Raw genomic sequence first — 22138 nt, 5'->3', positions numbered from 1 at the left:
TCTCAGTCCCCCACAGCTGAGCCGTGGACCATGTTGTTAGTGTAGATACAGTTTTTTTAGCTGTAACTCAGTGTTTCATATGACACTAGTTTACTAAATGTCATTATATGATGAATGTATGTAGATATGTAGTGTACACATCTAGTGTTTGAGTATGTTAGTTATTTTTCATATCTTCTAAATGTTGTTTCATATTCAGCCTTTAATTTTAATTCCTCCTCTCAGCGGGGCCACGTTCAGTTCATCTGCAGAAATACTAAACCCCACAGTGAGAGTGGAGTCCAGCAGGAGGATCACAGAGGGTCCAGGTCCAGCAGCATCCAGCGTCTTGTTTCAGGACTTTTCTAACACTGAGTCAGTATTGTGAGAGAAGGAGCAGTTCACAGAGCCAGAACCAAAAGCCCTGCAGAGCTGCAGAGTACCATGTTGGACAGACTGACTGAGGTGTAGGTCTAATAATAGCTTGTATTGAGTTGTGTGGTGAGCAGATTTGTTGTGTGTTCCCTTTGTAAGAAGGTTGTACAAATTACTTGTTTTTCCTACATATGAAGTATTTTTTGATAACTAGTTTTGTACCTGTTTTAAATGCTGGCGTCTGCTTTCAAACCCTCTGTAAGAGAGTTCAACATCAGGTCTGTGTGAACCAGTAGTGGAGCTACTGAGCCAAATATAAATGTAATATTTGCTTTGTACACCCTCTAACCTATAAACTGTACATACTGTAGATATGTGTGTTATCCAATGGTCTAATCATTACAATCAACTAATGTGACTTTTTTTGTGCTGTTGTTTAAATGCAATGTTAGTTTCTCCCACAGACAATGAACTGCCATTAAAAAAATCAATTAACATAAAACATCTCATGAGTTATTAATTAACTTCACATCTTCATCATTCTGTATCTGATCTGTTTATCCTGATGGACAAGAGCAGATGCTGGTGTTCCTCGTGGACCTGCAGCCTGTGCTTCATCATGATGATGATGCAGTTGTTATAAAATGAGCTTCAGTCACATGATGCCAGGTGGTTGATGATGGGGGGAGGAGGCATGTGTCATTGGATGAGCTTTGATCTTTTAAAGATAATAAGCAATAATATATTCTATTTATAAGCACCTTTCAATGACACTTTCCAACACACAGTAAAAGATCAAATACAAGTACAAGACATACATTACAAAATAAATTAGAATAAATGTAATTGTATAAAAAAAATATGATTAAGCGCTGGTGATGGAGTTAAACAGATTAACTAATAAATGCATAGGGTATTATTGCACATGTACAGGATAGGGTTGAACTTATTAGCCTGATATTCAGCACTTTAGTTCTGTGATGTCACTTGGGTAAAAACTTGCCAGTAATCACCTTCCAGAGGGAATTGGATTTGAAAACAGGAAGAGAGTCAATATTACTGAAGTCTTGTGGGAGTGAGTTCCAGAGTCGAGGGGCAACACAGCTGAAGGCTCTAAACCCCACGGTGGTACAGTGAGATGAATAGAGGCGGAAGTTCTAAGACTGTGTGCAGCTGTGCAGGTGGGCAGGTGGGCAGGTGGGCAGGTGTGCAGGTGTGCAGGTGTGCAGGTGTGGAGTACATCACAGATACGGAGGTGTTTGGTTGTGAAGTGACTAAAGTGAGAAGCAGAATTCTGACCCATCTGACACCTGGTACCTGGCCATGACAGCTTCATCTAACACATTAGTAACATCAACCTACACATCACCTGAGACCATAGAGAGATGTGACCAACCCACTGAAGCTTCATACAGGTGATCAGGTCAGGTGATGACTGGGAAGTTGACTTGTGATTAGTTTTGTCAAACTACACCCACAGACAGTTCGATTGATTCACTTCTAAGTATCTTGTTTGATTTGACATCATCAGTAAAGAATGAATAGGATCCACTTCCTGGATTTAAATCCTAGTTTTACTCCTATGACTCCTTACAAGCTACTGCACAACCAGAAACTTTTGACAGGTTTGAACTGTGGTAACCCCCCAGCAGGTCTCTCCTCCTGCTCACTGAGGATAATCTGAGCTGGCATTTTAAGCTTGTTGTTGTTTCCTCGTCATCTGATCCACATCACAGCAAATACGCCACAAAAACAAGAAACAGAACTAAAGGAGAACAAGAAATAACAGTATACTGAGGTAATGCTACACTGACATACCTGGTTTCAACCGTGAAAGGGGCGGTTAATGAGTATCAATAACAGTGTTTTATTATTTATCATTTATTATCAGTAACACCTATGTTGATAAGGAGAGGACATCATGGCTGGAAATAAAATGTCTATGGTTGTGTCTGAAATCACTCACTCCTCCCTCCTCACTCACTATCCAGGGAGTTCTATGTAGAGGACTTTATACTGAGCTCTTCAGTAAAATGGAAAAACACTTATGGACACAAATTTTCTCCACATCAACCATCGTTGTACACTACTTTTCATGATGCATTGTGGGATACTATGAGTCCACTGTATAGGGTATAATAATTCTTACTATACATTCAGACAGCACTACAAAATGGTGGAGTATAGTTAGTAGTGAGTGATTTCGAACACCTAACCCTAAGAGTTAATCAGTCTAATTAACCAATCAGAATCAACTTTGTCCTTTTCTGCTCTGAAACTGCTGAGTCATGAGTTGCCATGGTAACTAGGGCCTCCAGGGGGACGGGTCAATACACAGACACACCACCATGTATCCCTAGACAGATAACAGTTCAAAAGTTAAAATCTCTCATCAAAAATGGCCTCATAGCTCAAAAACCACAAGTCCCACTGACAAAATCTCTTCATGATGAGTGTCTCAAGGCTTTAATAGAGAAAATGATATGTTATATGTGTACCTACTGTTTACTGTTGAGGAGCTGTCATAGTGTAAAGACTCCCTTTGTCTCTGTTGTTGACAGGAACAGCTGGGTCTGAGACTGGAGCTCTCTCTGCACCGAGGGGGGATTTCTACAGAAACTACTGGTGATGTCACAATGAGACCAACACTGGGTGATAGAGGACGAATTTATTCACGTTTTTATATATAAATCATCCATGAAAGTTGGAAACTGGGATTTAAAAGAGATTTGTCAGATTCTTTGGGGGGAATTTTTAGGGCTTGCAGTTAGAGTGTGTGTGATGAATAACAATGTAACAGTTTATACAACAGTTAGTTCCGACCAAGTAATTTGATTGGATGAGAGACGTTCCATGAGTGCTGATACAGAGCACAACAGCACTGCACACATTAGTGTATATTAACAGTCATTATCTTTCTTAGATTGTAACAAACTTTGTGAAGATGAATATATTTCCAGAAGTAACATTTGAATTGATGATGTAGGGGAGGAAAGAAGCCTGGATACTTCCGTGCACACTTCAAGTTGTGCTTATATATATCGTCAGGTCAGGAAAATGTCTACGTGTTGTTTAGCAACAGTACAGTTGCAGAACTATTTTTGTTTGTAAATGATGAAATAAACAAACAAATCATAATCTGTTGTTGCATATTACTGTTAAATAATATGGCGCTCGTAGACCTGTTGTCGTAAGAAGTCACAGTCATGCTGATATTCAGTGCATCACTCCCGCGCTTGTGATATTGATTAAAAGACTTCTGTGCTGCACACAGCAGATACGCTCTATACTGTTATATTGTTATATTGTCATATTGTTACTGTTCACATTATAAAACAATAAACGGAGGAAACTCTTTTGTGCATCATTTACTGCCAGATCAAGGCTGTTCAAAGTATCACCATCATTACTGAGTCTAATCTGATCAATAACAGTTATTATCATCTCATATCTATTACAACCTGATAATGGGATCTGAAATACACTCCAGTATAAACATGGCTCGCTGTTTCAGGACGCTGCAGCAGAAAGGAGGTGGAGAAAATACAGGAAATAAGATCAGTGTTGGGGAGAAGTGAACTACATATAATTAATACATTTGCTAGTGGTTCAGCTACATTCATATGTTCATAGTGATTCAAATAGTTAAATAACTTATTTTGGTCATTTTTGTGTAGTTAACCACTGAAAATACAAACAACTTTGGGCCATAAAAGGAGAGGAAACTATATATATTTTGTAATTTGTTTTTGTGGATAGTTGAGACCATTTCACCAGTTACAGAAACATCTCCTTACAGAGTGCTACACACAGAGTAGTAGAAGTCAGCAGCATGAACAGCATGGCCAAGAACCATTCCTTTCTCAACATCCTTTTCCTTTTTTTTTTAAACAAAATGTATTCAATAAAATTTCCAATAACTATCCAACAACAATCTGAAAACAGGATGTATTTTAAACCATGTGTGCATTAATGTGTTGGGAGACAATCCAGTGAGTTATCAAAATTTCAAGACAGAAAAAAGACAAGAAATGTACAGTTTATATAAACATACCAACATACACAAATAAGCATCCAACCTACAAGACAAACCAAAGTTCAATTCATTTGTTAACTCCAACATATGTGGCTGTGCCTGTCATACATAGGAAACTTATTTTGACCATAACTTAGTAAATGTATTATGTATTTTAAGGCAAAGTGAGAACGTAATTTTTTGCATTGTATAGATCTGTCCATTCCTCTATTGTGGGAGGGGCAGGAAAGGAACAGAATTTTATTATGCCTCAGCACCGCGATGTCCAGCCATCCATACTTCTGTCCCATTCTCGTGGACACGATATCTCAGTAACACTTTAACATTCACTAGGACTCAAGGATGAACGGAGTAGATTTTGGGGGTCAAAGGTCAAAGGTCACCGTGACCTCAGAAAACACTTTCTAGCCATTACTCAAAACTTCACAGAGCAAGGGTGATGAAATTTCACAGAATTGGTTCATATTTTTATATGATTCTGGATAAACAGCCACCTGAGCCCTGTAACCTGAAACTAGTCTGAGTGGAGGAGGCAGACAACCACGAGGACGTGATTCTAGTTTTACCATTGCTTCTCTACTGGAACTGAACCGGGGCGGGGGGGGGCGGGAACAGGCTTTCACCTGTGGCGTTAGTTACTAAACTAGATGTCTCCCTGCTTTGCTGTAGTGGTGGCTTGTAACTAAGGAAGCTTCCCCAACGCTGAATAAGATTATATAACAGGCTCATGTTGTTGGTCAGTCTTAGAGACACAGAGAGGAGAGGGTCCAGCTGATGATGATGATGATGATGAAGAGAGCTCTGTCTCTAACATGATGTGGACCGAGGCGTCAGACTCAGACTCCTTCATGTTCCTCACACTGGGTTAAACATTTGTGACACAGCAGTTTCTTTCAGGTCCTCCTGCCATAAATACCACCACACTTTTTATTGACAATGCATGATAAAGGTATCAGTTCAATAGTGTCTGAGTCACTAAGTTTTATGGTGTTCGGTCTGTGAGCTTCAACTTTTTAGGTTCATATTAAGAGCACGTTTATTAAATCACGGCACCGTATAAGAGCATGTTTGTGTGTTTGAGCTCTTTTACTACAAATCCTGTTCAGAACCTCACAGTTCCACCAAACACCACCTTCCTCACAACAAACTCCACTTTGAACAGCTGACTGATAACATCTACTGTGTATGGTGCTGTAGTACATTCCTATAAACAAGGCAATAATGTCATGTTTTCAGGTTACTCTGCTGCCCCCAGGTGGCAACAAAAAGGAAGTTGTTGTGTATTACTCTCCCCCTCTGAGCCGACACTGTCTCACACTGCTTTGACGACAAAGCACAAAGAAGAACCAGGACACTACAGTGATCATCTGCCCTGTTTATTACTGCAGCTGCTGTCAGAGGAAGCATGTCATTGGCTGTCCGAGTTTCCAGTGAGAAAATCATCCGGTAACAAGAAAAACACTCCTATAATTACATAACAGCTTTTTACATTCTGAGTTCAGCAGAGGTCAGTAAATGATTACGTACAGTCAGACGCCCCCTCAGTGAACAGTAAGGCAGCAGCTCGGCCTGATGGGTAAAGGTCCGGTGAGTAAACAAATGAAAGAAGAAGAGTTGGAATGAATTCTCCTGCATCAGCGTCACAACCTACAGTCTGACACCAAAACAACGTGGTCTCAGCATGGACTGAACTTTATGGCGTTCACTCCCTGAACTCGTCCTCAGGTGGGTCATATAAGGCTGAACACTGTCCCTCAGTCTCCCCTGGTGCTGTTCTATTAGAACCTGTTCAGCTGATGTTCTACAGGCTGGGCCCAGGTTTCTGTGGAGCTGTCAATCATGGTGTCATCACAGTTCTGATGAAAACGACTGCAGTTTCTCCCACATGAAACACACACTGTAACACACACGCTACACAGCACGTTACATACACAGCAGGTTTACATTCAAAGAGGATTCTGCCAAACATGACATTTATTTCCCTTCACACCAGCAATAGTCATATATATATATATATATCTGAAACAATCTGAAAACAATATATATATATATATATATATATATATATATATATATATATATTGTTTTCAGATTGATATATATATATTGTTTTCAGATTGTCCATCCATACAGTTGGTTGTCAGTCCCATTCCTGTGGACACGATATCTCAGTAACACCTTGATGGAACTTCTTCAAATTTGGCACAAACATTCACTAGGACTCAAGGATAAACTGATTAGATTTTGATGGTCAAAGGTCAAGGGTCAATGTGACTGTGATCTTACAAAACACTTTCTTTCCGTTACTGTGGTGATCTTCTGTATATTTCAATGTCAACAAATCCCAGACTCAACCAACCAGTGACTGTCTCCTACCAACCAGCACAGTGTATCTACAGTCTGATTCCTCTGAGCCACAGAGCTCCAGTTTCAGTGACATGTTCCTTCACCATGAACACACACTGTAGTTTATTTAGACTCAGTCACACATAATCCCAAACAAAGTCAGTTTCCTCCTGTTTGTTTGATAGAAATCACTGTGATCAACTGTTTCATCAAAAAATCACTGAGAAAATGAAACTATGTTTGTGAGCAGTTTTTAAAGATTTCCATCCTCAGTAAGAACCAATGAGCTGAGACCTGAGGGACAGACAGAGGAGGGATGACTTCCCTCCTCTGTCTGTACTGAGACGGACTAACACACTGTTGGTTTTGAACTTTTCATGGGATTTGTTGACAAAAATAAAATGATAGTTGAACACCAGATTAAACCTTTAAGTTCCTCACGAGTCAAAATCCCATGTGGAGTAGTTTTGTAGCTGCGAACTTCTTGTGTCAGAGTTCAGAGATCACATGGAAGATCTGACCCACGTTCAACTACAGGTCTGTCACATCACTCCTTACAGTCCCCATCACAGATCACATGACAACCTGACAGCTGTCTGATCTAAAACACGGAGCAACAGGCCACAAGGATTTAGATCCTGCTACAGGAGGAGGAGCTCTCAGATTCAGAGTCAACTGAATCATCATCTACATCTCTGACACAACTTTCCTGGAACAGATCAGGAGCGAGTGTTGCTTCTGTTGATACACTGAGCCGGTGATCCTGAGGGAACCGCAGTGAACATCAGGACCGACAGCTTGGGAAGACTGATCAAACTACATTCACCTCCTCGTGGTTGTTTCCTCCACCAAGCAGACAAGCTACAGGAAATATGGTCACAATCTACAGTGTTGAATCATGGCCAGAAGTGCTTTTGCAGAATATTATCACAGTGAAGTTGACCTTTGACCTTTTGGATATTAAATGTCATCACTTCATTTTATCCTTATAGACATTTGAGTTAAATGGTGTCATAATTCATGTATGAATTTGTGAGTTACGGCCAAAAACATGTTTTGTGAGGTCACTGTGACCTTGAACTTTGACCTTTGACCACCAAAATCTAATCATTTCATCCTTGAGACCAAATGGAGGTTTGTTCCAAATTTGAAGAAGTTATGTCAAGGCGTTGCTGAGATATCGTGTCCATGAGAATAGGACGGACGTACGGATACGTGTCTGACTGTTGCTGGCGCACAGCAATGAAAACTATTCATCAACTTGTCAGATGTTTGGACTGAGTTCTTTGTTTGTTGTTTTCTTCCTTTAAACAGCTGAGGACTTGATTTTCATGAATATATTATTTGGTAAAGAAATAGAGTTATATGGCACCGACATGATGAGAGTGTCTCCAACACGCTACATGTTTGTAGTGTTTGACCCATAGATAAACCAACCTGACAGTAATCACACCAGGTTCAGGTTTAAGACCTGAGTTTGGTTCCAGTCTCTGGTCAGAGCCGGACCACATGACACAACCTCAACCAGTATCACAACCAGCCGAGGAGCAAAATGAAGCTGGGCTCAGTAACTACATGTTCCGCCCCACCAGAGTCCGCTGAGGACGGACTCTGTCCCAGCACAAGTGTTGTCTCCCACAGTCAGCTGTGACCACCAGAGGGCTGAAGAGGACTGAACCTGTGGCACCTCCCACAAACACACGGTCCAGGTCTTAAGGCAGATTCAGGTTTCTCCATGAGGGTGAAACACTGGGCCTCATGCAGACACATGATGATAAACGGCTACATGAAGGTTTCATTCACAGACAGGCTAACAAAGAGAAGGAGGAGGAGGACGAAGCAGGAGAAGAAGAAGCAGGAGGAGAAGAAGAAGCAATGAGATGCCTCACTGACCGTGATGAATACACCAATAAACATCCACTGTAACTCCACCCAGTGAAGCTGTGATGATGATTCATTTAGCATCAAGTCTGTTTCATTTATATATTTTATTTCAGTGTAATATCTAAACTCCAGATTGGTTCAGATTAAGGCTGACCTGTACTGGTCTGGTCTGGTCTGGATCGTCGTGAACTTGGTTCCTCTTAAATCCCTCAAAGAACTAATGGAGGTTCTTGCGTGAGGCCCAACAATAAAGAAGCATAAATCTACCTGCTGCGTCAAACCTCAGTCGGTCTGTCAGACCAGAGTCCACTGTGTCAGTGGATCAGAGGCTGGACGTGTCACTGACCTCCAGACGAGCAGCATTGAACCCGAGGCAGAATCACTACACATGATGAACATGTTGGCAACAGCAAAAAGAAAGACAAAGAGAAATTAACAGTACATACAGTAAATCATTCACAGCTGCAGCAGCTGCTCTGATCTGATCCCAGTACATCCAGTAAAGGACAAACAGGAAACAATACGTCGGTCCCACCACACATCCAGTTAAACAAACTCCGGAGAGTCCAGTAAAACCAGTGGACAGACAGTCCTGTCCACCTGACGACTGCTGCAGTGTGGACAGCAGCACCCCCGTGCACCCCCAGTCTCTGTCTTTCCACCACCGCTGTACACGAGGCCGGCCCCCTGCCCGCCGCCCTCCTCCCTCCTCCACCACCGCCCCCCCCCCGTCAGTAAAGGCTCCAGGCCTGCTGATGCTGATGCTGATGCTGATGCTGGGGGTAAAGTGATGAAGAGCTGGAGGATGAGGCGGTGAGCTCTCCAGGGCCAAGCTGCTTTCCACACACACACGTTCAGTCCAGCTTCTCCTTCTGCACCAGCCTTGGAGCATCGACAAAGTCGCGGCCGTTAAAGAGGATGAGGCCGCCCGTCACCACGCTGGCCGTCCCCCAGAACAAGACGTAGGCCAGAGTCTCAGTCCACGTGTCACCTGAGAGGGGACAGCGGGTCGCAGCAGGTCAGCAGAGGAATACAAACATGTTTCAGTGCAGACATGTTACAAGCCTGATGGGAATTCATTTGAAGATAAATAAACTGTTGAACTGCAGTTTGTCTCACCAGCCATCAGCAGGCAGATGATGCACATGGAGAAGGCGACCACCATGATGATGGGCAGCTGGAAGGAGAAGAAGACCAGAGTCACATTAAACACGTTGGACAACTTAAACCTGATCAGTCCATCATCCCGAGTCTCTCTCACCGTCAGGAACTTCCAGTCTTTGGGGTCACGCAGAGGCGTGGTCCAATCAGCTTCCTCCACAGCATAGTTCCCCAGGAACACATCAATGGAGTCCTGCATTACAACAGACCAGAGTTACCGATGTTTTTATTAATACAAATAGTGTTAATTAACTGATAGACAGGAAATCCCTTTCAAATTATCATAACTGTCTCTGGAAATCGTCACACAGGCTAGAAACCTTGGAATGATCCTGGATGCTGACCTCTCTTTCCAGAGCCACATTAACAGCACAGTTAAAACTGATTCTTATCGTTTAAGGAATATCACAAAAGTGAGTATTAAGTATCTATCTATCTATCTATCTATCTATCTATATATCTGTCAGACTTGGTTGTGAACTGTGAATCAGTTAGAACCTGTTATTCCCCGGGTCTCCACAAAAATTGGTGGAACTGCCTTCAGCTTTTATGCTGGAACATGCAACTTAATCACAGCAGAGGTGCTGCCATCTTTTAAATAAACTGTAAACTTTCCTTTTTAGCAGCGCTTTCCAGTCATCTGCTTTACTGCTCTTAATAAACCATTTTATTTGTTTTTATTTTTTACTATTCGGTTGTTGGTCTTAATTATTTTCTTTTCTTTATGTGTCTTTTTTAATTTGTGTCTCATGTTTTATCTTTACACTTCCCACATCATTTTTGTGGTTGTAACCTCCTTGATAACTCAGGCTTTGTGCAGCATGTTGCGCTTCCACCTGGAATGAAACGTGCTTTATAAATAAAGTTTTGCTTGCTGGCAGAGTGAAGTCCTCAGCTGCTCTGAGGGTATAAAAATCTCTGATCACGTCAGACTGAAGAACTGTTCTGGATCAGGTTCAAATTTAGTTTTGGTTCTTTTCAAAAGTTCATTAAAATCTTTTACATTTCAGATGTTGCTTTACATGGTGTCAACAGCTGATGGACAATTCTACTCACTGCACCTGAACTGAATCCTCCTCATTCAGACTCTGGACTAAGCTTCTGTTGTCATGCAGAATCTCTGGAGCCTCTTTCTGTTGCCATGGTAACATGTTACCTCACTGCTGTACACAGTGTCATTTTCGAATGAACAGAAAAGTGCAGGCACCTGAAAGCTCCAGTGTGACTGTGCAGTAAATTGAATAACTGCAGGTGTGCTCAGCTACAGTGAGTATGATTGGTCAAAGTTGAACCAGGAAGTAGCGCTCAGGCTGTGAGAGGACACCTGTCTGACTCACCTGTCTAAACCCGTCAGAGAAGTTGTTTTTGTAATATCGGATCATGGAGTTCCAGCCGTCCATCAGCAGCCCCCACTGAGTCCTCTTCCCCGTTCTGAAAGAGCAACCAGTCGGTCAACACCACACATTGACCTTTGACCTTTCCTCCAGCATCTCCATTTAATATATCATAACTCATTCACTTTACTGAGGACGTTCATGCTCCTAACTTCACACTAAATCTTGATTCTGTTTCAAGTGGAAGTGACTGGACACATCAGTCAGTAGTGATCAGTGAGGGCCAGAAGAACAGATCAGGAGAACCAGGTCAGGAGAACCAGGTCAGGAGAACCAGGTCAGGAGAACCAGAACATATCAGGATTCCTCTTCTATGAACATCCAGATGTTTTACAAAGCCGGACATTATCTGTTAAAATATATCTGAACCCAAGTGTTGGGGGAGGGACGGCTCGACAGATCTCCATCCTTACGCTGAAGCAGGTAGCTAACATGCGATTAGCTGATTGTTAGCTGTGTGACAACTGACCTGGTGAAGTCTGTCTTCAAGGCTCCAGTTCCAGCATACTGCTTGGCACAGGCGTCAGCATTGTCTGCCCAGGCTGTGAGTGGACAGGGAGGGAGACAGGGAGAATGAGGATAAACATCTATGACCTTAAATCTGGGTGTGTCAGGTAACTCATTCGGGGGGGGGGGCTTACCGTTCTTGTACACCTTCTCAAAATCTGCCTGCTCCTCAATCTGCTGGCCCGTGTGCAGGACACCCATTTTCTACAGGAACAAACAGATCTGAGTTCAGAGGTACGATCAACATAAGCCTCCTGATTCACATGTCAGAGGATGCTAAGCTAAAAGCTACGACAGAGCCTCCCTGTTCTCCGATCTGCTCCTTTCTCTTGATGCAAAAGCAACACTTCCCGTTCACCTGAATATAAAACTACTGCACTCCACACAGCCTCTGTTCTCTACGCAGGCCACGTTACCACTGTTCAGTTGTTTTATCACTGTCCCTCTCCTCCTCATGTATTGGGGGGGGGGCTCCTACCCGTAGCTGTGACTGCAGAGACCGCCGTGCCAGCAGACTCTGGATCACATTGGTCCGGTCCAGACAGTCCATGCAGTTGCTCCGAAACGTCCCCTCCTGGTTCATCAGCACCTTCCCATCTGCATCCACCAGGAAATATCTGAACACACACACACACACATTATTACTTCTGATGTAAAGATATGTGCACATATATATATCTGCCTGGTGTACTTGTATATCACACTGACCCAGATTCATCCTGCATCTCAGCGACCATGTCCAGTAAGATCTGCAGGCGGTGCCACCTCATCCGACTGCACTCCTTGTGGAAGTCAAACGCTATGTACCTGCAGAGAGGAAACAAAGACCTCAACCAGATCTGAAGTGGAGGACACATGAGGCTTTAAAGGAATGGATGGAGGAGGCGGTGGTAATCTTACTTGATCATGCCGTTACCCAGGCTGGTCACCATCTTGTCAAACGCCATCTCCAGTGGCTTCTCTGAGCCCTTCTGGTTGATCTGTAGAAAAACAGGAAAACAGGAACTCGGTGGTTTTATCTAAACCTAATGTAAACAGCCATAAATGAATATGTGGTTGTCGTGTCTCATTATTATTCTTCTTATCAGGGTCGTATCATGGATTAAACGCAGAGTGCAGGTTTGAGCTCACCAGGTTCAGAATGACTTGTCTTCCATAGAGAATGATCTGTGAGTCAAAGTGTCTCTGGAATCCGTCCAACTACAGAGAGAAGAAACAAACTGCATGAGGCAAACTGACAGACGCACAGTTCATCTGACTTCAGTGTGGAGAACAACTCACATGGTTCACCGTCTTGTTGATCTGTGGTTTGGGCTTGTACTTCAGGTTGGGTCTTTGGGACCAGTAGAAGGGGATGGAGCCTCTGGTCTAGGAAGGGAAAGATCATAAAAATCATCCAGTCTTCAGTCACCCACTGCTCCACATACAACACTGTTGCAGCCGCAGTGCAGAGGATTTACAGCATCCTCTCAGAGTCCACATTTTAGAGTGGACCACAACAGGAATGTGGACAGATGTGTGCAGCAAAGTGATGACCACTGTGGGGTTTCATACTGTGTATATCATGGAAAACTGATCTAGGGGGAATATATTAATAACAAGACTAGGTGAAAAGCTAAAGTACATGTCTGGACCGCCTGTGGTCGAATCCTGATTTTATAACTTTGACGTCGTCCGACAAAATCACCAAACACGTAAATTAAAGACGAAGACTAAGCTGTGAGAGAGAGAGAGTTAGAGAGAGAGAGAGAGAGAGAGAGAGGGAGTGGGAGAGAGTGAGGATGACTCACAGCCTCCGTCTGGATCCACAATAGTTTAGTCTTTATTTACTTCAACAGAACATCACAGACTTTTATTGTAGAGTTGGTCACAGTCGTTAGTACGAGGCCTCGTTACAGAAGACCTCTCTCTCCTGCTCTCTCTGCTCGGTGTGTCTTATGTTTAGTTATTCCACTGCCTCTTGCTATAGTGGAGGCGAGTTCCCAAGCAGCTGGGAAACCAGAGCAGCTCGGTAGACTGACCATAATAAGATGTGTAGCCCAAAGCCCCCAATCAGCATCCATACACATCCAAAACCTGAACCAGGTTTACAAGTTTAAGTCAACACTGCAGCTGTAAACACCTCCCTAATAGAACCTGTTTGCACCAGAAACTCCAACTCATTGACGAGGCACTCGGCTGACCAGTGATGGAAATATCATCAGTCAGTCAGTGACATTCCAGATTATAGGGCTGCCCCTGCTGTTGCGGTCCAGCCAAAAATAATAATAATAATAATGATAATAATGAGCCAAATATGCACCTATACTGTATATATGTAACAGCACTAAGATTATCTATAAGATCTTTTGTTGCACTGATGTATCTTTGTCTCATTGTCTTTGTTTTCCTGTTTTTCTTGTACAGTTTGTCTTGCACTGGTTGTGTGTTCTCTTTTGTGTAATTTGCGTGTGTTTTCATGTCTGTTCAAGGTGAGACAAACAACGTTTCTTGAATACAAAACTGACACAGATTGTCGTAATGATAATTTGAGGGTTGACGCTGGTAAGTATTTACAGTGTGTCTTCCTCCACCTGAACAAGGCTTCAGTTCTTCATCACAGCTCTGACTCACCTGAACAAACGAGGCCTTGGCGCTGCTGAACTGCACGATCTGCTCTGTCTCTACGTAGTTAGCAGCGTGGCCTTCAGAGTCAATGCCTGCAGACACAAACACACACAACTGAACACACATCTAAAGGCTTGAAAACTGCAGAGACAGTGATCTGGACTTCATGTCCACTGGATGTGCCTGCAGAGTGTGTTTTTGTCACATGACATTCATTTGATGTTCACAGTGAGGTTTTTTTTCCTGTCACAGATGGTTGTAAAACAATAATAACAATACTGTAAACACAGTACGTCTGCTGAAGACGCTTCTCTTCAGAGACAGACCCAGTGGACATGAGACAGAGACGTGACGCAGCTGTGTGGGCGGAGCTGTTACCTCGGACGTAGTAGCGGACGCCGGCTCTGAAACAGCTCCTCCTGGAGATGATGCTCCACTCAAACACCTTCCCGTTGATGCAGCACGACTTCATGGTGATGACTGGTCAACAGAGGAGTTAAGAAACCAACAGAACTGACATGGAAGAGTGAAGAGTCACATTTAAATAAAACAACATCACATAAAGAAAAATATCTGATGACTGATGATGAATATCTGATTTTTTTTCTCTTGTTGGATCAGCATGAAAAATCTTCTTCATACCAAACACATAGAAGACTGTTTACTGTACTGTTGTTTTTCTACAGCCGATAGTCACGTGTTCAAGGACAAACTCACCTCTATCAGCATATCTGACTGTATAAAGTATATGGAAGAAATAAAGCCATAAAGACGGAGTTAAACTGGACACACCTTATTTACTGCTTGCCTCTGATAACAGGTGAGAGGGGACAGGTCTCACACTCAGTCACTAACATGCTGTTGTTACACTGATGAAAGGATACAGCCGTGGATGACGGGATACACAAACTTGTGCAGCTGGAAGATGAGAGCAGTGTTAATGATGGTGTGTTTTACTGTCACATGGATGTTATCATTCTGTTCACAGGTGTTCTATAGGTCACCTGTGTAACCTTGGTTCTTGATTAATCACGACACTCACAGAACCAGAGGTACACAAGCAGCCTTCAGCTCCTTCCTGTCTCACTGCGGGACAGGGACTGACTGACCAGGTACTGCAGGGGTTGAAGTAGCAAAGGTAGCACAGGTGAGAAGTGATGAACAGCTACCTGTCTCAGACCCTGGTTACATGAAGTGAAGATCTACAGCTCTGGTGTTCTGAGCTGGGAGAAAAGACTCTAATCCTTACTGATGTCAGCCCAGGACCATCAGAAACAAACCAGGTCATACCAGCTGTCATCTGAAGAGGCCTACAGGTAAAGTAGTGTCACCTGTTCCCACTCTTCATCAGGGGGAAGGCCTGCTGTCAGAGATGGGGATAACTGCACGTACAGTCTCTCCTGGTGTTGGTGCACACTTTAAAACTGATTGGAGTCGTGTGGACACTGAACAAAGAGAGTTCAAACCCTTCCCACTTTCCACCTCCACACGCCTGACCAATCACTGCAGAGAGTGAGGAGGGGAGGGGCTTTCAGACACTCCCACATGATCCAATCCCTACTTAGTTTACATGGTTAGTTTACTTAGTTTATAAATGATGAAGTTTTTTTTTTTATTTTATATTACTTTTTATGAGCAAACATATTTTTAACAGGACTGATAAAGACTGATGGAGAGTTCCTCTGCTGAGAACAAAGAATCAAAGCAGTGAGGTCATGAGGTCAGACTGTATCACTGCTACTGCAGTCTGCTGTGGTGGAAGCAGCTGGACCCAAACACAGCTCCAGACCCTGGTTTCATAGTCCTCAGAGCTCCAGTCCCACAGTGAGACGGCAGAACATTAACTGTGTCTCACCTCCGGCTGAGCCATGAACTCCCGCAACAGGTGACCGTTCCAGACAAAACGCTGATCTGCCTGCAGCATGGACAGTTAGCACATGTTAATACAGAGCCAAGCACCCGGGCAGACGTGGGCGTGGCCTACGCCTGGAGTTGAGGAACATGCCCCCAAAATATATTTAGAAAAACAAACGTTATTGAGATAGAAGATGTTTTAGTTTTATCTACAACTCAAAACTATTAAATTATTCATGTGGATTTAACTTTGATTTTATGATTAACACATTCTGATTGGGCATCTAATTCCACACGGGACTGTATACAAGGTATTTAAAGGTATACAATGTATATAATGTGTATCTAACCCTCTCCAGAAGGCTCATCTCCTGGAACTCGGGGCTGGTGTTGGCCAGCCGCTGCAGGGTGTGGGTCAGGTCGTAGTCTGTAGCGAAGTAGAAGCCGTCTGTGTGAAGAACACTGTTGATCATCGACAGGAAAGCCTTGTTGTCTTGCATCTGAAACAAGAGACACATCCAGCTCCAGAGGAGGGCAGAGACACAAACACTGACGGTGGAGGGGAGGGAGGACACCTGAGTGACCTCAGCTACACCTGAGGAGCAGCTCATGCTCCTCCTCCCTGATCCTGGTCAGTGTCAGTCAATGAACGGTGAAAAACAACTTTCACACGCTCCTGTTTCTCCGTAAGGTGCCATTATTCAATCTCATTTCATGTCTGTGCGTGTTTTTTCACTATGAGACAGTATATTGTTTTTATCACATCATTCCAGATGTTCGCTTATATCACAAACTAATCAGCCTATATACTACATCATTCCATCTGTGAGACAAAATAATCTCAATTCTTTTTTAGCTTTCTCTAGTTCTGCATCATTATCATCATGATATGATTACATGTTAGTTATTTTTCATAAAATGCTAATTGTAAAGAAAACAGACACAGCTGTTATAGTTTAGTTGGTTGTGTTGACTTTTTGAATAGTTTCCATTTCAGAGGAATTTCTCATAGGAACTGCTCCATCGATTTATTCATTATTTATTTCAATTGGAAACTTTGTTCTTCATACTGTTCATGTTCATGTGTGTATGTTTATATACTGTATATCTAGTTTAAATGACTTGGATCTTTCAACAGGCCTCCAGTGGTTCTACAGTTCTGTAATGATGGACCAGGTCAGATAAAGTGTTTCTCCCTGGACCTGATGATGCTTCATCTGGACAGATGTGTCTGATACAACTATTATTTGTCTGGATAGTTTTAATAAAAATGACAGTATCAGAGCAGATTATTTTAGCTTTAGGTACACGACAGTTCAATGGCTGTACAAGGCGTGCCATGTTTAGGCCCCACTGCCTGCTGGGAAATAATGTGTAAGAGACCTTTGAGTATAGTTCAGGTGGTTTATCTTCCAGGCCTCAACAGCCCAGGGACTAAAACTATGTGTACGCACAAAACCAGAAACACACACACACATTCTTTTCATCAGAATTATGAGGCCGTGCGTTCACATGGTTCCACTTTATAAATCTCACTCATTGTGCACGAGCCTCATTTCCACTCCCACAGTCAGCCATGAGTGGATGAAGACTCTCCCTTAATCAGTCAGTTTGTATAAAAACAGTCTGTGCCACAAGTTATAGAGAGAAGAAAGACGGGAAGGACCTTCATTTACTGGGAGAAGAGAGTCTTCATGAGGCTCCACAGGCTCCAACACTGTGATTATTAATATTCAAATAGTATGAAACAGTTACAGAATGACTCACAATAAATAATCAGGATATTAACCGATGCTGAAGGAAACACTGAGAACAAACACAATTATTTCTGTTTATGAAATGTAAAACTTATAATGATGATAATGAATGAAGCTCTGTGAAGTTGGTTATTTTATTAGGTGTTAAATTATGTGTCTCAGCTTATTTCACTTTGGGAAACCGTTTTTGAGAAGTGGCGTACGCATCATTTAAACATCTGGCCCCTGGAGTCACACCATTAAAACCAGAGGATCCTACCTGGTTGTCTGTCAGGTGAAGTATCGTTTTCTTATAGGAGATGATGTCAAAGTCCAGAGCCTTCCACACAGCGTGACCGAGCAGATCCCCCACCTTCTGCTTCTTCGTGATCACCACCAGGTACATACCTGACACACACAGGTGGTGATGAGACACACAGCACAGACATCTCACAGCTGGAGTCCAGCTCTCTAACAGCTGATGGCTGCGATCCTCCTGCTGAACTCACCTGCCACCAGACGTATAGTCCCCATGAGTCCACATACTGGCCTGGTCTCGGCTGATGCAGGGATGTCCCTCCTCACTGAGGACACAACAACAGTTATCAGGCATTTTACTGACTTCAAGAATAACACACCTGACTGATGGAATACAACAATATTATACAACAATATTAAGTGGAGTTCACAGCAGCAGTAATATTTGTCACTAAGCCGAGCTTTGATAATCAAGTCAAACACGTGCTTCAGTCTCGTTTCTACCAGCTCAGGATTAATTCTATCAATCAGTGACCTACAAGAGTTACACACATGCATTTATCTATTGCAGCTTGATTATGTGATGCACTTTATTCAGGTATCAGCCAGGCCTCCAACTACCATCTTCAGCTGATAGAACAGGTACAGCCACATGACTCCAGTGCTCGCCTCCCTTCACTGGCTCCCTCTTAGATTTCATATTGATTTTAAATTTTTACTTGTGACTTTTAAAGCCTTAAATGGCTTTGCCCCCAACTACATCTCTGATTTATTGACATGGTATGTGCTCAAACAAGGACTGAGATCTGTGGAAGGAGGTCTGCTGGTCCAGCAAGGTCAATGCTTGTGACTAAGGGTGACTGGGCGTTTGATATTAGAGCCCTGACACCCTGGAACTCTCTCCCACCTGGAATCAGACACTGTAAAGCTTTACCTTTAAATCTCTTCTAGAAACGCGTTTCTTTGTCTCGGCCTTTGGCTGGATGTTTGATATGTGTTTTATGTATATTGTTTTTTCACTAATGATTGTTTTTACATATTTTATTTCCTCTTTTCACTCACTGTCAGATCTTTTTGCATAATGTTTTTTCTTTATGCTGTTCCACACTTCTTTATTATACTCAGGTTCTTTGACCTTTTATTTTATCTGGCTTTACTTTTTTCTTGTGAAGCACTTTGTAACTTTGTTAAGAAAAGTGCTATATGATTAAAAGTTCTTCTTCCTATTATTAAACAGGTTAATTGAGTCCAGATGTATAGCATGGATCAATCTCTGTACATCAGATCAGTGTGTTATAAACAGGCTTCAGCCCCCTTCACTCTACTGTGTTCTAAATTTGATATGAAATGGATAAAATTACCATCAAAAATTCATGATGACAGAAAAAGATAATCCAGGTCTTTGTAGGACCCCCTTCAGCAGCAGGTACAGCTTCAGTCTTCTCGGCCCTGTTCAGACCTGGTATTACCATGCGTCTTCAGTGACCCGGTCACAAGGGGTCCTCTCTGAGTACGTCAGTTCACACCTGGCTTTAAAATGCGTCTCCACGAGTTTCCAGTGACCACTTGTTACTGGATCTCACTCGCTGCTTTATATGCAGATAAACAGGTATGTGTTGTTGTTTTTAGCCAATTCATCAGACATGTTTGTTGTCAATGTGCTTGTGAGTGAGAGAGAAAAAGAGAGCGGGGCACGGAGGGGTTGAGTGAATCATTGCAATGTGCACAGGTCTTACAGTGAAATAAAGTTTTAACTATTTGAAACAGTAAAATATTTCCCGGACTAATCAGACTGAGACAGAGGACGTCAGTAGAGTAGTCTGTGCTTCAGTGTGGCCCAGGACACATTCATGTTCACACTGCTGAAAGAATGTGGACACATGTGGTCCAGACCACCTCTGAAGGTGGGCTGAGTGATCCGATCTCAAATGCGTCTTGGGTGCGTTCACCTTCTTACCTGGTTCCTCAGTTTGTTTGGACACAAGCTCTATAAGAGTCCTGGTTCCAGACTTGTTCCTCTTCAGTTATTGCTCCTGGGAACACTCAGAGCTTTTTGTCCTGATCTCTGTCTCACCACAGTTAGATCACAGAGGTCTACTGAGAGTTCACTGGACTTCATGTCTGTCCTGACCTGCAGGTGAACTGTCGGACCCGATACACACAGGTGAGTGTTTCTAAACTCAGTTCACCACAGGTGGACTCAGTCAAGGTCTAGACTAACGCAAGGATCATTACACCAAACAGGAAGCAGCTGACCATAGTGTGAAGCCACAGTGAAGATCTAGAGACTTTAGTTCATTTTCAACACATTTGCAAAAACATTGTTAATGTTTTCACTTTGTCAAAAATGTCAACCTCATCTATTTCAAATGAAATCTACAACACAGTGAAGTGAAGGATCTGTGTAGGTGCTGACCTGACCTGTACCCACCTGTCAGAGTCATCTCAGTTGACACTCTGTCAATAGCCAGGACGTCCTCGCAGCCATCGTCACAGGCCTCTATGTAAAACTTCTCTGGTGTGGTGCGCCTGGTGAGACAGAGACAACAGCTGTTTCAGAAGCAGCAAACACCAACATCACACCTCCACCACCAGCAGAGCCAGCACCTCCAGCCGTAGACCGCGGGCCGGTAGAAACCAGAAACCACTCCACTGAACACACAATGAACAGAGAGCAGCTATGGGCTAAGAGCTAATGCTGGGGCAGCTGCTTCAGACTGAGGCTCAGTAACAGCTGCTCACGGTCCTCTGAGCCGGAGCTCCACTCTGAAGCACAGCAGCCATGTTACCGATCCTGCTGTCAGACCCAGGTGGACTAAAGCGGGCCGTTCGTACAGAAAAGCTGGTCCGGGAACGGGTGTAGCACAGTTATCAGTGACACGAAGGCAGCGCCGAGCAGAGACCGTGCGCTCGGGGATCTGGTTTATCGTGAGCCCGGTCGGTTTGAGGTCCTCCCGGAGACCTTTCACCCAGCAGAGACATTACACACACAGCCGGGACTCTTCACACACTCTTCATTAGCACTTACAAGTTGAAGCTCTCATAGGTGCTCGCCATCTTTCCTCCCGTTTGACCTCAGTGACGTGTCACCCGCACACCGGCTACTTCCGTCATGAGTGGCGAGGAGATGCAGCAGCGAGACACGGGATGGCGCTGGCGCCACGGGGGAGGCTCACACATCAGGACAGGATGGTATACCTAGATTATAACGGAATAGACTCCCTAACCCGATGGAAAAAACATTTTTAAACTCAGTTCTTCCACTCCAAGCTTAATGTGTAACGTTCCTCTGCTTGGCAGATGTTTGTTTGTTCTGTGCAGTGTTTATTGAGTCAGGTATGTGCTACCATCAGCCTTGTTCGCCTTGGTGCTGCTTTTAGCTTTTAACTTCTCTCTGTACTGCATAAAGGTGTTGTCCTGTTTTTCTTGTATCCCAACTATGCTGCCACTCTCTAATGATGTTTCTTCTGATTATTCCTTTTGCTTTACTAAGTGAAATGTCCAGGACCTCCTCCTCTTTCAGAGCCTATTTTGCTAATGAACCCACAATTTCATTGCCCTTAATCCCTCTGTGAGCTGGTATCCACATAAATGTTATTAAAATATCCATATTTCCCAATCTGTGCAGACTTTCATATATCTCATTGACTATATCCTGCCTACTTTCACATGTAAATGACTGCAGTGACATTAATGCAGAACATGAATCTGAACAAAGAATAAAATTCTTAATTTTAAATTCTTCTACCCACTGTAACGCTGTTGCTATCACCATCATCTCCACAGACAAATGATCTGACGCTCTTTTAACAGAAACCTGAAAGACTGGTATAGAAAAAGCAAAACCTGTGCTTCCTGTATTAGGGTCCTTAACTCCATCGTTTATATTGGAACACATGACTGATATAATGTTTGTAATCAGTCTTCAACCAAGACTACGATATTTCCAACACCTTTATGTACCTACATTTTTTCCAGTATATAGAAATCAAGTGACACTG

The 22138-nt window shown here is 43.0% G+C and overlaps 1 protein-coding gene across 1 annotated transcript; it reads right to left on the bottom strand.

Moving 5' to 3' along the window:
* Positions 1-5750: 5750 nt before the first annotated feature.
* Positions 5751-21270, bottom strand: sacm1lb (SAC1 like phosphatidylinositide phosphatase b). The gene is made up of 20 exons (XM_023418700.2): positions 21166-21270; positions 20569-20666; positions 18389-18463; positions 18160-18287; positions 16494-16643; positions 16145-16204; positions 15174-15207; positions 14668-14769; positions 14296-14381; positions 12964-13050; positions 12814-12882; positions 12583-12662; positions 12391-12489; positions 12161-12299; positions 11817-11886; positions 11645-11717; positions 11119-11212; positions 9882-9974; positions 9740-9797; positions 5751-9611 (listed from the first exon to the last, which is right to left on the bottom strand). Exons 1-20 carry the CDS (start codon positions 21192-21194, stop codon positions 9475-9477), a joined length of 1761 nt encoding a protein of 586 aa, XP_023274468.1. The 5' UTR covers positions 21195-21270; the 3' UTR covers positions 5751-9474.
* Between the last annotated feature and the right edge of the window lie 868 nt (positions 21271-22138).

Source organism: Seriola lalandi, unplaced genomic scaffold (genome assembly GCF_002814215.2).
Source record: "Seriola lalandi dorsalis isolate HSWRI2012SDOR001 ecotype SW California unplaced genomic scaffold, Sedor1 jcf7180002054583, whole genome shotgun sequence".
In the NCBI taxonomy this organism is placed as follows: Eukaryota; Metazoa; Chordata; class Actinopteri; order Carangiformes; family Carangidae; genus Seriola; species Seriola lalandi.
The sequence above is the reverse complement of the archived record's forward strand: the minus strand, read 5'-3'. Positions and strand labels throughout refer to the sequence as shown.

Bases quoted from the DNA above. Each gene is read 5' to 3' on its own strand.
- sacm1lb (XM_023418700.2), bottom strand. From the start codon at position 21,194: ATGGCGAGCACCTATGAGAGCTTCAACTT. The intron at 20,667-21,165 runs GTAAGTGCTAAT...CTGTCTCACCAG, and splicing joins ACCTATGAGAGCTTCAACTT to GCGCACCACACCAGAGAAGT. The intron at 16,644-18,159 runs GTAGGATCCTCT...CTCTTGTTTCAG, and splicing joins TTCACCTGACAGACAACCAG to ATGCAAGACAACAAGGCTTT.